Genomic DNA, 15528 nt, shown 5'->3' with positions numbered 1-15528 from the left:
TACTGTTGTGGGGTCCATGTCCCCCCTGCCTGAAGCTGGGCCAGTGACTTGCTCATACCAAGTGGACGCAGAAGGGATTCTGAGTAACTTCCAGGTTAGGTCAGTTGCTGCCCTGCTCTGTGAAACACTCACTATAGAATCCATTTTACCAGGGGATTCAGCATTGGGTTTTCAGTCAAAGCACAAATTTTCCATTTACTATTTATAGATCTTTCCATGTGCTATTGTTTCTTGTCAATATACCATCCTTAGGGACTTCAAGGAGAAGAGGGGCAGTTGTAATGAAGCAGAATTTAGCCATTCCTGGATTCTCCAGCCACAACACCACCACACTACACCATTAACCTGACATGAACTAGCTAAAATAGCAGTGTCAGTAGCAGCCACTATAATCTAGGAAGGCAGGATATTTAAAAATTTAAAGATAGAATTGTCGATTGCCAGTTGAAAACATGTCTTTTGCTCCACTTTATACCCTGGAACATTCTTTCAATTTCATTTGCTGTAAAACCCTAACCAACCTGCCAAACTTTTTAATCCTTACATTTCTAGTCCAACAAATTTCAGAAATAATGTTTGATTGAATAAAGAAAACTCTTGAAAATATTTCAACACAGTCTTCTCATGTCGAAAACAAACTTAAATCTTATTAACCAAAATCAAGAAATACTTAACTTTTAAAGTACTGTGAGGTAAAAAGACAGTGCAGACTCTCTATCCTAAGAGGTTATCCTAAGAGGTTAAGATAAAAATATGCACTGAACTAGTGTAAGGCAGAATAGGGTAAGTCCTGTAAGAAAGACAAAACAGGACAGACTGATTGGGCAGGCAAGAAAGAGCAGTACAAAGGATATGAATAACCTCTCCAAGCCCAGGATTTTCAGTTTCTTTGGTCTCCATCTGCTCCAAATCCTAGACCTTACCTTCACCTGAAATCTTTCCATCTTTCCAATCTCAACTTTTGGAATCCTTTTTCAGATTAACTCTAGTTCTTCATTAGGGGGAACTCGTATCCCTTCCTCCATCAGTCTCCACAGAAAAGAAGACTGTATTGTTCACTTCCCAGGAGAAGGCAAGTGGTTCCTCCAGTTCGTATGATGAAATTCATTTATCCTAGTCCACCCTACTCTCACTTTCGAGGAAGGAGGAATAAGCAACATCTTGACCTTACGCCTCCAAAAATTTATCAGAAGCCCTGTATTCAGTAGTTAGTGAATTCTTCTCAGCTGTCTCTGACTCTTTGTATTTTATTTTCAAAAACTGAGAATGGGGAAGGGAAAGATGAATAAGTTGATCCTTCAAATATCCATCAGTCCAAATCAGGAAATGAGAAGCTTTTTGTCCAAAATGCCCTATAAACCATCAGCTCTGGATCAGTTCATTTATTTGTTCTCTATTCACACTTAAAGAATATTCTATAAGCACAGAAACTGAGGGCATTACTAAAAGTGCTGTCCAATCTTTGGTAGGCAATATTTATATCTAGTAATCTACAGGTCCCAATTCATTTCCAATACTTTCTTTCTACAGAAGCTATTTCAAACCTTCCTAAACTCTCACTCTTAAAGATAACCTTTTCTTCAATTTCACTGAGAAAATTAATTTCCTACCTTACCTGGCTCCTACACCCTTCTCTTTACTCAGCAATTTGGGGCGGGGCGGGGGGGGGGTACACTGAGGACTAAACCCTGGGCCCCAGCCCTTTTTTATTCTGAGACAGAGTCTCACTAACTTGCTATTTTGCCCAGATTGGGCTTGAACTTCAGATCTTCCTGCCTCAGCCTCCCAGAGTGCTAGGATTACATGTGTGCACCAACACCTGGCTGGCTAATTATACATTAATCTTGCTCTATCAATTATTCCCTCTACTGAATCTTCAACTCTTGGTTCTAGCAGTTCCTTCCTCTCTTCATATAAACACACTCAAAACCCATTTTTAAAACAAAACAAATGAACTACAACAAACCACCAGAACATCTTCTGGCTATATCTCTTTTCTTTTTAATAGCCAGGCTTTAGAGAAAAGAGAGTTCTGTCCGTCTTCACTTTGTATTCACAGTGCAGTCTAATGCACGCCACCCCTCCCTTAAACTACTCACATCAGTGTGGTCAAATGAGCTTCAAGTTCACAAAGCCAGCAATCATGGTTCCAATTCTTCTTTGACTTGACTTCTCTACAGCATCTAATGTTCAACAATTTCCATCTCAAAACCCTCCTTCTACTGGGTTTTTATGACATCATTGCCTCCTGATCCTTCTTCTTTACTAAAGAATACTCTCACTCAGTCTTTACTGGTCAAACCTTACATTTTAACATTTTCCCAGGATTCTATTCTTGGCTTTCCTCTTCTCAAACTAAACTCTCCCTGGGGAAGAAGGAGAGGGAGAGGAATATTTACACTATGAATTATCCCACATGTCCATAAATCAATAAGACTAAATCTGAATTCATTTGCCTCTTTCCCTGCACCTTCCCTCTACCAATGCTCACCTCAATCAGACACTCCCTGGATTTGTTTATCTGCCTGACTCCCCTGTCCTGGGTAGAAAGCCAAAAGAATGGGCACAGCACATTAGTGTCAGTAGTAGTGGCTTCCTGCAGTGGGGATTGGGAGTATGGATGGGCACGACAAAAGAAACGTATCTCCTCTGAGATGCAAAACAAAAGCAGTGACTCTTAGAGCAGCTAAGAAATATGCAGCTATACAGTATCCCACGTGAGCTTCACTGAACTAGCTTGTGAAGATCTGGAGGTAAATTTTGTATCTATCTGTAAATACTACATACATATGTCTTTGAATTTCTTGTGCTTAGCAAACAAATGCCTAGCACATTGTAGGAAATCAGTTCGTATTTTGTGAATGATCAAAGTAGAAAAATAGAATATTTTGAAGAACTGGTAAGGTTTCAGCAGCTACAGATCTGGACGAGTTCATTCAAGACAGGGAACGGGAAAGCTCTGGCAAACATGAAACTGGTGGGGTGTGCAAAGACAAATAATTATCAGTAACATTAGAATCCTGAGGCATGATCTTGTAGGACTTTATGGCTGAATTTACAGGCAATGGGAACAGGCTAGGCCTTTTTTTCTTCCCTGTACTGGGGATTGCACCCAGCACCTTAGCACTGAGCTATATTCCCCATCCACTCTTTTCCTATCTTTCTTCCTTTTTCTCTTCTCTCTCTTTTGTTTTAAAAGAGCATCTCACTAACTCACTAAGTTGCCCAGGCTGGGCTCAAACTTGTGATCCTCCCAGGGTGCTGGAATTACAGGCATATACTATGATGCCCAGCTCTAGCTAGGTCTTCCAAACAATGCAATCTGTGATTGTACAGAAGAAACTGGAGCAAAGGACACTTCTTAAGTCGCTCTTAAATGAATCACCTATGTGAGAAGAAATGAAAGCCTGAACTTTATCAACTGTCTGAGCAACTGAAGTGAAAACAGAAGAGAAAACGTTATTTTTGAGATTGTTGATAAATGACAACATTTTTGAATATTCAAGAATAATGGGGTTAATTGAAGTATTTAAAGAAAGTGAAAAGTTTTAAAGCACTAAAATTAAAAAGTCCAAAAAGAAAAAGATACGTTTAAAAAATACACTTGAACCTAAATTTATTGAGTTAATGGACCATGAATGGAATTGAGTATTAGAATATACAAAGTAGTTAACAGAGTATATTGTGTTAGTAAGAACCCAATGCATGTGCTCACTTCAGGGGCACATATACTAAAAAAAGAACCCAATGCACATAAATTGACACCCAGTTGATAATTGAACAAGGCATCTGAACATGTTCAGGAAAAGCTATTGTGAAACCTTGAATAGGGATTTAACAGAATATAACCATACCGTGAAGCTGTTGTTGGCGTTTTTTGTGCTTGCTTCAGCTACACTGGCATCTGAGAGGTCAACTTCATCAAATATTAGAGACTGTTATCGAAAAGAACACAAACACATTAGATGACTACCTAGATCCATGCACTTTAATCATTTTTACTATCAGATCATAACCATGAAAGCTATGTCAAGAATTAGAAATAGAAAATGAAAAAACAGTTAATTTAGTGATACTCTGCAAGTTCTTTTTAGAAAGGATAAGTAAACCCATAAAGTACAACTCATGAATCCCACACTGAAAAGGATTTCAAAGAACCCCAAAGCACTGTTTGAAAGCAATGCTGTGTGCTCTCTGGAAGTACAACTGGTATTATTTATGTGGAACCTACTGAGAGTACCTCGTGTACAAGAGCATAGGTACAAACACACACATACACACACACACACACACACAAGTTTGTAACAACTCTGCCAAGGAGGCAGAGGCTATGTCATTGCTCCCAGGCTGGCTAAGTGGGAACTGAGAACTAGCTTTTGCTCACATCATGGTCAGTTACCAAAAATTCTGAATCTTACTCTCCTCATCTCTAAGTCTAAGATAATATTCCTTTTATACTCTAAAATGTTGTTTTAAATCAAATGTGTTAGTGGTAAATCTCCATGGAAATAAAATTTTTAAAAATCAAACAAATTAGCAATTAGGAAATTCTAGCAAATAAATGTACCTTTCCTACTTTTTGAGAGCTGGTCATTATTTATACTCATTCAGTGTTCTTCCAGTAAGGCTGACATAACAATAATCCTCTAGGACTGCAGAAAAAGTGTCCCCCTTTTCTGATGGGAACACACACCCCACTTCCCGCACTACATCCTCACAGGGTTAGGCCAATCTACTTGAATTCAACCAATCAGACTCTAAAACTTGTCTCCTAACTGGAATAAATTTACTATCTAGCACAGGAGATGAAACTGCCAAAACTAAATGTAGAAGACAGACTATTAAAAGTGGAAAAGACTGCAAGTGCAAGGTCCTGAGTTCGATCTCCGTTACCAAAAAAAACTTGGAAGAGAAAAAACACAATGCTAGAGAAAGTCACTGATGGATTTTCCAATAAAAATAAACTCCTTCTCTTGTGAATGATGGAATTATGCCTATTAGAAGGAAGCTGTAAAGAAAATGGGGTTTCATCAAGTGGAGATATAGGGAAAGTCACTCTACAGATAGGACACATGGTCCAAAGATGAAGGCTGTCAAGCAGTCATTGTTTCTAGAGATAAAAATTAAAGACAGGACAGAGCCAGATCAGGGATGGCCTTGAACATCTTGACTTAAAATAAGAATATTTTATTTGGTTATTATTTCTACATAAATATTTGGTTATTACTTCTATTGCAGCAGCATAAACTATGAATTAGGTTTTTTGTTTTTATTTCCTTGTTTATGACTCTACTAATTATACCAGGAATATAAATTTTTTTAAATGGAATGATTAATTATTCAACTGTCATAGTAGCAAGAAATCTTACTATTTATTTTTGAGGTAATACTAAAATATCAATTTTAATGGGGGCTCATCATTATAATTGTTCTCCTTGCATTGTTATGTATTAAAATGCCACATAAAAATTATTTTAAGTGTTGACTTTATTTCAATATGATGTTTATTCTTAATTGCTAGCATGTTGGAGTGATTGGGTTATGCCAGATACTAGGTAAGCATTTGATGTACATTATCATCTTTAAGCTTCTTCTCAACAACGCTTGCTAGCCACAGCCACTCAATAGAGTGTGCTGAAATTAGGATAGGAACTCTTAACCAAATTCTAAGCATGAGTTCTTAGCATCTCTCTCTTGCTCTCTTTCTCTCCCTCCTTCCCTCTTTCCATCCCACCCTGCCTCTTTCATATCTTCAGGAAAAAATTTTAAGGTAAAAAGTAGCAGAGATCCCAAAAAGATTTTATTATATTTAATAAGATTATATTTAATGCTTTACTTTAATTGGGCAGGAATAAAACTGTACTACAACTTTCCTATAAGATTATTCTTAGAGACCTGTTATGGGACTGACTCAAAAAAATCCTCTTGGGATGGGGTCCAAGATGGATCATAATTATACAGAATCTATTTAAGAGCAGTAATGGTATGGTGAGACTCCAAGGCATTTTATCCAACCACAATTTTAAAACCATCTACAATCTCAAGCACTTAAAACTAATATTCTTCTGAATTACCTTTGAGTCCTTTGCATAATAAAGTGTTCGTCCTCGAAGTTTAAAATATCGTTTTTTCCACCTTTGGAAAGAACTGGTTTGCTTCAGTAGCTGTCCCTCTTTAATACTGGTCTGGGGAGAAGCAGAAACACAATGACATGAATTTAAATTATATCTGAAACCAGAATCAATGACACGTGACCTTTAATATTTTTAATAATATTTCCCACGTTTTAAAAATTATGAGAATATTTTGATCTCATTATAATTGAATCAAGGGAACACATGCAGAAATCCCAGAGCAAAAATGAATGACATGGTTTTCTGCCCTCAAAGAAGTCACAAAAAGCATGAAAGACACATGCACACAAACTAAGATCTGCAATCCAGTGTGATGTGCACATTATCTTGTACATAGAAAGCACAGCACAGATGCGTATTATGTGCTGATTATGAAACCAAATGGGCTCTGCAGCCAGAAACCTTGTATTCCATTCCTAGCAATACTACAGATAGCTGGATGATTTAGGCAAGTTACTGAACTTCTTCATGTCTTACTTTATTCATCTGTAAAATAAGGATGTTAGCAGGGCAAACCTTATAGGGCTGGATTGAGGAACAAATACCAAACATGTAAAGGACACATTGCATAGCATGCAGTAAGTATTCATTTAATGTTGGTTATTACAACAAATATCTCTATATTTTCTCCCATGCTGATCTTATTACTCATCTCCACAAATTTCTTTCCATCTTCCAGTATGTAACATCATTTACTTATTTATTATGCTTATTGTACTACCCCTATTAGAATATAAAATTCCTGAGTTTATTATATCTAATAAAGTTAAATTTACTGTTTTGTTTTAATTGGAAGGAAAAGGGGAAGGGGAAGAAGGAAGGAAGCAAACCACACTGGAGCATTCCTATAAAATTATTCTCAGAGACAAGTTACAAGACTGGTTCAAACAGACTCCACTGGGATGGAGTCCAAGAGAGCTGACATTTATACTGAATTCAATAAAGAGTAATAATGCTATAGTAAGCCTCTAAGATAAAAACAGCTGATAGAACCAAAGTTTTAAATCATTCCATTGGATTGCACACTGATATAATTCTAGTGCCATGAATATTGTTTAGCATACATGATAATGAGAGCTGTATGAATAAATAGCAAGTGCTGAGATTAGACCCCTATTTGTTGGATTCCAGAGTTTATTTGCAACTTTCACACCATATTGTCTCTTATTATCAATAAAACATAAAATATTCAGCAAAGTTTGTTTTCTCCAGTAAGGTAATTAAGTTATATTAATGTTTACTTTCAATTTCAGTAAGAGATTTCCTCTAGAGCTTGCTCTAAGAGTATCCTCCAGGAATTAAGACACCATTGAAATTTAATAGTAATAAAATACTTTTTAAAACTTCAGTACCAAAGAGCTCACTTAGAATCAGAAAGACAGTCCTCAAGGCAGCTCTACCATACACTAACAGTATGAACGGGGCCTGTTACTCCAACTCTCTACGCCCTAGTTTTTTCTCCAAAAAATGGGAAGAACAATACTAACTTCACAAGCTTGTTGCAGCTCATTTCATGATAAGATAATGTCTGCAGAGCACTTAGTACACTGTCTGGGTTACAGAAAACACTCAATAAGTGGCAGAAAGTGTTATGATTATGATATCATTATGCTATTAAGTTCAGGGAGTATTTTCCAGGCAACAAATTATAAGAGCTTCTTGGGAAAAATAAATAAGCATTTGCAGGCCACTGTCAGGGCAAATAACAGCTGGAGTGGATGGAGCGTATCAAGAGATGAGGTTATGAGATGAGAGCCAGGACACATTGGCCATGACAGGGAGTGTGCTTTTTATTCTAAGTGCAAAAAGCTAGTGAAATGTTTGAGGCAAGAGAGAGACAAAGAGGAAATGGGTTCGAAAGGAGGTAGAGAAACAATTAAGAGGCTGCTGCAAGAGTCTAGGGGGAAGGACAAACACTCCAATTAGGTTTGTAGCATCACTCATCGAGATGGAAAGAAATATGGGCATTTGAGATGTTATTGTGGAGGAACATCTACTGGACATACTGACAGACATAAAAGGTAAAAGAAAGAAAGAAGAAAAAAAACAAGGGAAAAGTTCATATTCATTTAGCTCAGTCAACCAGATGCAAAAGCCTGGGTAAGAAAGAGGTTGATAGGGAGAGTGGACTGTTTGAGAAATTAGAGGGAAAAATGGCTCAAAACATTTGTTCTTAAAATTCTTATGGCAGTACAATCAAGAGGAAGACTAAAATATGCTAGAGTAAGCCAGTGAAAACTGTGAACCCACTTGAAATTGAGGTGTCCTAGAGGACAGCCCTAACCCATTCACAGAAACCCTCTGAGATTGGAGGTAAGAGGGGACCATGCATCAAGGTTACACATCCCTAATGGAGCCCTACCAGCCAAGTGTTAGCTCCTTTACTAGGGTGTACCAGAGAGTAGTTGGTCCCCAAGCTTCTGCCTCTAGAAACCTAGGACTCTTGAGAGAAACATGCAACCCTGGCTTATGTCACTTTATGGTGCAGAAATTTCATAATAACATTCGAAACTGCCACATCAGAGATACTTATATCCAAGTAATAAATGGTGGTACAGAAAGCTTAAAAAGAAGTATCAAATCTAAGGCTGCTATTGGCACATGCTCCTCCTTCCTGCCCAAAGAGTGGCTATAAACTGAAATATTCCTCAAAGACTGTGAGGTATTCTTGAGTTAAATTATACAATGGGACTTAGGTACTTGCAGTGTTTAAGTAAAGACAACGAGAGGGGCTAGGGACAGAGCGCTTGACTAGCATGCTGAAGGCCTTGGGTTCTATCGAAAAGAAGGAAGGAAGGAAGGAAAGGAAGGAAGGAAGAGAGAAAGAGAGAAAGGAAGGAAGGAAGGAAGGAGAGAGAGAGAGGAGGGGGAGAGGAGGGACGGAAGGAGGGAGGGAGGGAAGAAAGGAAGAAGGAAGAAAATTGATTCTCCAGTAGAAAGAAACCTGATCATGGATCTTCAAAGTGTACTCCCAAAAAAGAGGTCAAAATGAGTAAGAATCAATCAGATAAGGAAATATTTTACAAAACTCAAAAAAGATCAAGAATATTAATTACACTCAACTACCAATACACAGGCTAAGGGAAAGGCTATGAATGAAACTCAAAAATACAAGGCAACAGGAACAAGCTAGAAAGTGAAAGGGTTGTGAAAAAAGGCATTTCAATCAGAAACTAAAGTGGAGGGACAAAAAGCCATGTGTGGAAAAATGCTGTTGCCCAGAAAATCAAAAGGGAGCCAAAGAAGTAAAAGCAGTGTAGATGTTTAACACAGTATAGACCTGTGGGAAATCAAAAATTTAGGGAAATACCTATGATTTCATAGGCAGTGATGACAAGAAGCACTTGAAAGAACAACTGCATATTTTAAATTTCTTCCAGGCTAACTACATAATTTAAGAGTGAGCATATAATTTGCAACCTCAAATTCTCCTGAAGAAACGGTTCTCAAACTTGATGGTATATCCGAACTACCACAAGTTTTAAAAGTACTGATTCCTGGGTGCCACTCCCAGAGAGTCAGATTTAATTAGCCAGAAGTTCATCCCAGGTATCAGGAATTTCTAAGTGTCCCAGGTAATTCTAACATATGCCAGAGTGGAGAATCACAGGCTTAGACTAGGATAGGGTCTAACTGGGCATCCAAGCCAGTTACAGTTGGTCTTAATCTTTGGATTAAACTAACCACAGATGGAGAATATTGGGGGAAAAACTGTTACTATAGTCTATGTGTGTATAGACTATTTTCTTATCCTTATTTTCTAAATAATATAACTATTTACATTTATTAGTTATAAGTAATCTAGAGATTATTTGAAGTATATAGAAAGCTGTGCATAGGTTAATGCAAATGCTATGTCATTTTACAGGGTCTTAAATCACATACCTTTTTTCTTTTTTATCGATATATGTTTGCAATATACGATGTTTACATCTGTTTGGGGGAATTGGTACATGTATATAACACATGTTGATTGTTTTCAGTTACCTTTCCCCCACTTCCCTTGATCTCTTACCCCTTCTTCAAAAAGTCTGTCTTTATTTTATTCTTCATATTTTAGCTTCCTCATATAAAAGAAACCAAGCAATATTTCATTTCCTGTGTCTGACTTATTTCACTTAACATTAAGATCTCAAGATCCATTCAATCCCTTACAAATAATATTAATTCATTCTTTATGGTTGAATAAAATTCCATTGTGTATATATACATGTTTTATCTATTCATCCATTGATGAGCCTCTTTTTGAGTCAAAGAATATCTTCAAAGTATTTGGCTAAAGTGATTATAATTTTTACAGTAAATTCAAACTTATCCTCAAAACATTCCTTCCCTTCATTCTATCATCTGAAGGTAAAAGCACCCCCTACTTCTCTGTGTAACTAAGCATGCAAGCATACTCTGTGCACAATGACATGATATGCTAACAGCCTTGTCTTTCTGAACCAGGATAAAATGTTATGAATTATGAAGAAAGACACTGTCATTCTTTTTTTATTTTTGGTACCGGGGATCGAACTCGGGTCCTTGCGCTTGCACAGCGGGCGGCGAAACCACTGAGCTAAATTCCCGGCCCAACACTATCATTCTTTACATGAAATGCTAAATGTGATGACATCATGCGCCATTCATCCCTTCTCATCCTCCTACCTGCTTTGCTTTCTTCTACCTCAACCAACCAACATATGTAACTTCTGCTAGAAATTATGTAGTTCAGCTATGAGGAATTATGTCTCTCATCAAGACCTAGTCTGGTAGGAGAGATATGATTTTCATGCTACTCCTCAGAAAGAAGTCTGATTTTATACATTTCAAACACAAATGGCAACTATTAATTAAATAGTCCTTATTCTTGTTGATTGTGAAAAGTTCTCCTCTGAGACAGACTTCCCGGCACAGATGAGGCAGAATCATCTTCACATTAAGCTACTAACAAGGCTCTAAGGGCTGAAGCTCTCTGTACCAGGAACCTGGGTATCACACTGGAACCAAAAGTCCATTTTCCCACAGAAACCACGTCATATATATGCCTTAGTGGTCAAGTCCCCAGGCTATTCTACCTTGTGTCCAAACTGCAAGGATACTGGTCATCAGTCTCTCTGTGGGTGTGATGGGCACACCTTCCTGCTGAGGGGAGATAGGCTCTGTCCTCTTTCTTACTGAATCCCTGATCACTAAGGGCTCTCCTCTTCCCAGCCTTTGAACTGAAGCTCTACCATGGAGAGGAAATTTCTGATACTGCTGCAGAAAAATGAATAATGGTAAATTAGGAGTTTGATCTCATTTGAGGATCAACTACATGTGTCTTTTCACCCCAGGTTTTATTATAAACCACCTGAAGTCTGGTTCCATCTCATTTATTATTTTCAGGACCGGGAATTTAGCGCAGTGGTTCCTCCTCCTGCCTTGCAAGCGCAAGGACCTGAGTTCAATCCCCGATACCAAAATAAAAAAAAGTAAAGATTGATCATTTATTATTTCCATTGTGAACTTTCTATAGTACACACACAAACACACACACTCAGTCACTCACTACTTTCTATGTATCTTTCATGGAAAAATGTGGACTGAATTCCAAACAGTTCATAAACAAACTATTTCTGACACAAAATCTAGCTGTGAGTTGGGGTCTGTATGTAAACAGGAAAATGGACAAAGTAACATCAGGAACAGTGGTTCCTCATAATTTCGGTTGCTCTCATACAAGCTTAAGACACTTACAAATTACATACAATTTTAGGGAGTTCACAAACTTTCTGAATCTACTAGAGCCAAAAATGAGTTATGGTTATAGTGACAAATACTAATTTCTTTAACCTTCTCTTCAGTTAGCTTAATAGTTTCTAACAGCATTTGAAATAGTATAACTTAATATTATTTAAGAGGTTATGGAGCAATAACTTAAAAAGCTGGGGTTCTAGTTTTCTGTTGCGGTATCAGCAGTAGTTAATAATTATAGCTCATAACCAAACACATTCTAAACTATACAGGTATTACCTATTTGAAAGTTTAAATATGTTAATTTATTCAATTTTAAAATCTGATATTTGAAGACACTACAGGGTTATATGTACTTATTGTTCTTCCCAAGAAAAATATTATCTTATAAAAATGGAAGGTTTGCCTTGGGAAAAATTAATTTAAAATAAAATATTCATTCCTTCAACACACACAAATACAATATTTTCATTCTGAATATGTCCCCCAACCATTTATTTTCAAACCATGACTAAAGATACGGGATCTTCGGGATAACATGGTATTTTTACTTTGAGACTAAGGAAGCTCTTACCACCTATACCTCAGTAACTTCAAACAACCCAACAACAAAATTTTAATGTGCTATCCAGTTTCATGGTTTGTTGATTCAGTGTCCACTTGTGACTCATAAAAGGAGAGTACCACAGAAAGGTTAAAAGACGATATGGAAGAAATACATGAGAATGTAGAGAGAAAAGAAGTATCAAAGATTATATAGTTGAAGTACCAGTGAGTACTTTTAGATTTAGTTATGTTTTAACAAAACATGATTTAGTATTTATTTAAGAGAATGTTGCAACAAAATGAGAAAAAGTATAAAAATTACGACTTGACAGAACAAATAAAAATAATTATTCATCTGCTCAGAAAGGAATATGAAATATTAGTTTAAAAATAAAATTTACAGGACCAGGGATTTAGCTCAGTGGTTTCACCGCCTGCTGTGCAAGCGCAAGGACCTGAGCTCGATCCCCGGTACCAAAAAACAAACAAACAAACAAACAAAAAATTCTCTAAAAAAAATAAATAAATTAAAAAAATAAAATTTACATTGCATAGCAACCTGACTATACTTAACACTACTGAACTATACCTTTACAAATGATTAAGATGGTAAATTTTATGTTATAAAAACATAATACACTTTTTTAAAAAGAAAGAAAAGATTACAAAACTCAAAACAGTTCAGAAATGCTTGGGATAAGGTCTAAAAATTCTTCAAAAAGAGGTAGCACCAGTATCTTCTAACAAAGTTAGCAAGAGGAAAGAACATAACTACACTGAATATCACAGAGGAACTGCAGACTGAGTGCAGACCTGCAGCCTTGCACCGGGCACCTACAGCAGGGCTGCTGTGAGGACCAGAAGAGGGGACCACCGACATCACAAGAAGGCAGACCTTGGCCTCAGCCAGGAGAAGCATTTCTGAACTTCATCACGTTATACAGTACTACTATTTTTCCCCTGAAATGCTGATGATATACAGAATAGCCATTCAATATAGTTGTATTTCAAGACGCTGTGAGGAGAAAGACAAGAAAAGTCTTTTGCTTTGGCCAAGGGGGATAACCCAGAGTTATGCGTGAGCTTCCCTGCCACACTGTTGTAGCATCTGATGTCACCCGGGCTAGGGAGCCTAGACTCCCTAAACACAAATACATGGTGTTGAACTGCTGTACAAGCTGATTTGCCCAAAGAATAGATCATTTAGAAATTCAAATTATAGAAGTATGTCTATATAGATTTTTTTAATAAAGTTCTGTTTAAGGTAATAAAAAAGAAAAGTTTACATTTGGTCTATTTATGTTACACAGTCATTGTTTTAAGAAAGCATGAATAACCTACTTTATTCCCCACGTGGCTATTTGAGTAATTTTCTGGAATGAAAAGCTGATTATATGATGCCATCGTGTAAGGCCCTTCATTAGCTCTCTTTTGCCCTCAGCATCAAGTCTGCACTCAAGTAGGTATCAGAGAAGACCGTGTTAACATTAGCTCTCTACATTCAGGCATGCCTCTGTTCTTTCCTGTGCCCTAAATGTTTTCCCCTCTTAATTTGTTTAATCAGCTTTCCAAGCCCCTATTCTTATCAACTCTGATTCTGTCCTGCTGGCCTGCAAAGGTTTCCCTGACTCCCTAGGAAGAAATGGCCAACCCCACTTGTCCTGCTCTACTAACCCTTTCTCTTCTCTGTGGAATAGCACCTGTGACATTGAATGGCACTGGTTTATGTGATTATGATCCCATGAGGCTGTGGCCTTCACAAGGATTGTGTTTTACCCAATTTTATAAACATCAGCACTTAACACATTAGGTGATACGTCATAAGGCCTCCATGAGTAAATACTAGTCAAGCTGCAGTCAATAACTTTCAGTGACAGAATAAAATGATATGTAAGGTAACTCTGTGTTTCAAGAGAAGACAAAAACTGAAAATCAGGAAAGCACTGGGCATCTGACTGAGGAAGTGTTACCAATGGGTAAACAAGAAACAGTGACTGGAAATAAATTTCTGGTTTCCCACTTTGGCAGGTCTGCATCTGTTTATTTTCAGGTGCAGAACACCTATTTATTTTCTGAGGCAGATGCAACCTACCAATGTAGGTGGTGTGCCTGCCTACAAAGCACTTCAGTGGCTGGGGCAGAGGAGCGGCAGAGGGATAGAAAATGTCTATCTGCACTAATTTTAGGAATATTGCTCATTTAGAAATGTTCCTTACATAGTCGCTTTCACAACAAATAATTTATCTGGGGTTTTTTTTCCATCACTATGATGTTCTTACAACTTGCATAAGCATGGATTGATGAACTCTTGCAATGTGTGAGGCTGTGGAGAATCTGAAGATCTGTAAGCTATATTCCTTGTCTCTATGGATTTACAAACTTCCCTGTGTTATAATATACAAACAGTTCATTTTAAATTCTTGAACAAAAAAGAAAAACATTCTTGCTTTCCTCTAAGGGATGTGATGTAAAAGATTTAACTGGGAGGCCGTTATTCTCATGAAAGTTAATCCTCAAAATAAAACTTCTGTTTATATGTAGCTAAACAAATACCTCTTATAAAAGGAGAACAACAAAAATGATTAATTCATAACACCTCTAGCAAGTATGATTATATAATCAAAGTGTGGTTTAGGAAAAAATATGCGGGGTAAAAAGTGGCTCCTAAAATTTCAAAATGATGAGTATACCAAGAGGAGAACAAGGAATCATTTTTTTAAAAAATTATACCATTATAATCAATATTAATGTTCAATAGAATAACAAATTAAAATTAGTTATAGATATAAAAATGGTTGTGATCAAAAAGTATTGATTTTAATTTTATTTTCTTTACAATTTCCAGGTTAAGGTATCAGCTCTTTCCTCTTCCCAAAAGAGACTTAGAAACATTTACATTTAACTGCCAGTTTACCATATAATCTGCCAGATACGGGTTTAGAACTATCTGATCCTCATTAAAAAAAAAAAAAAAGTAGACATATAGACTCCAACTGTAATCCAATGACCTCCTTTCCAAAACTTTGCCAAAGAGTAAAAGAAAAGTACTTGCTAGTCCCCGAGTACACCATACTTCTTTCTATTATGATTTTTGATTTTTCAGTGAGCTCTTCCTTCTACTCAACATTGT

The 15528-nt window shown here is 36.9% G+C and overlaps 1 protein-coding gene across 11 annotated transcripts in view; it reads right to left on the bottom strand.

Moving 5' to 3' along the window:
* The window catches only part of Dgkh (diacylglycerol kinase eta), a 213378-nt gene that overhangs the window by 104985 nt on the left and 92865 nt on the right, over positions 1-15528 (bottom strand). For all 11 annotated transcript variants that reach the window (XR_015445840.1, XR_015445841.1, XR_015445844.1 and 8 more), the window contains exons 3-4: positions 6075-6185; positions 3855-3935 (exon numbers count right to left, since the gene is read on the bottom strand). Coding sequence is in view for 5 of the 11 variants with exons in the window: in XM_087197313.1 (XP_087053439.1) it covers positions 3855-3935; positions 6075-6185 (192 nt within the window). In the remaining 6 variants the exon portion in view is untranslated. The remainder of the gene's footprint in view (positions 1-3854; positions 3936-6074; positions 6186-15528) is intronic.

This window comes from Heterocephalus glaber, unplaced genomic scaffold (genome assembly GCF_053883595.1).
Source record: "Heterocephalus glaber isolate CG9 unplaced genomic scaffold, H.glaber_assembly_v1.0 deba00001666, whole genome shotgun sequence".
NCBI classification, from domain to species: domain Eukaryota; kingdom Metazoa; phylum Chordata; class Mammalia; order Rodentia; family Bathyergidae; genus Heterocephalus; species Heterocephalus glaber.
The sequence above is the reverse complement of the archived record's forward strand: the minus strand, read 5'-3'. Positions and strand labels throughout refer to the sequence as shown.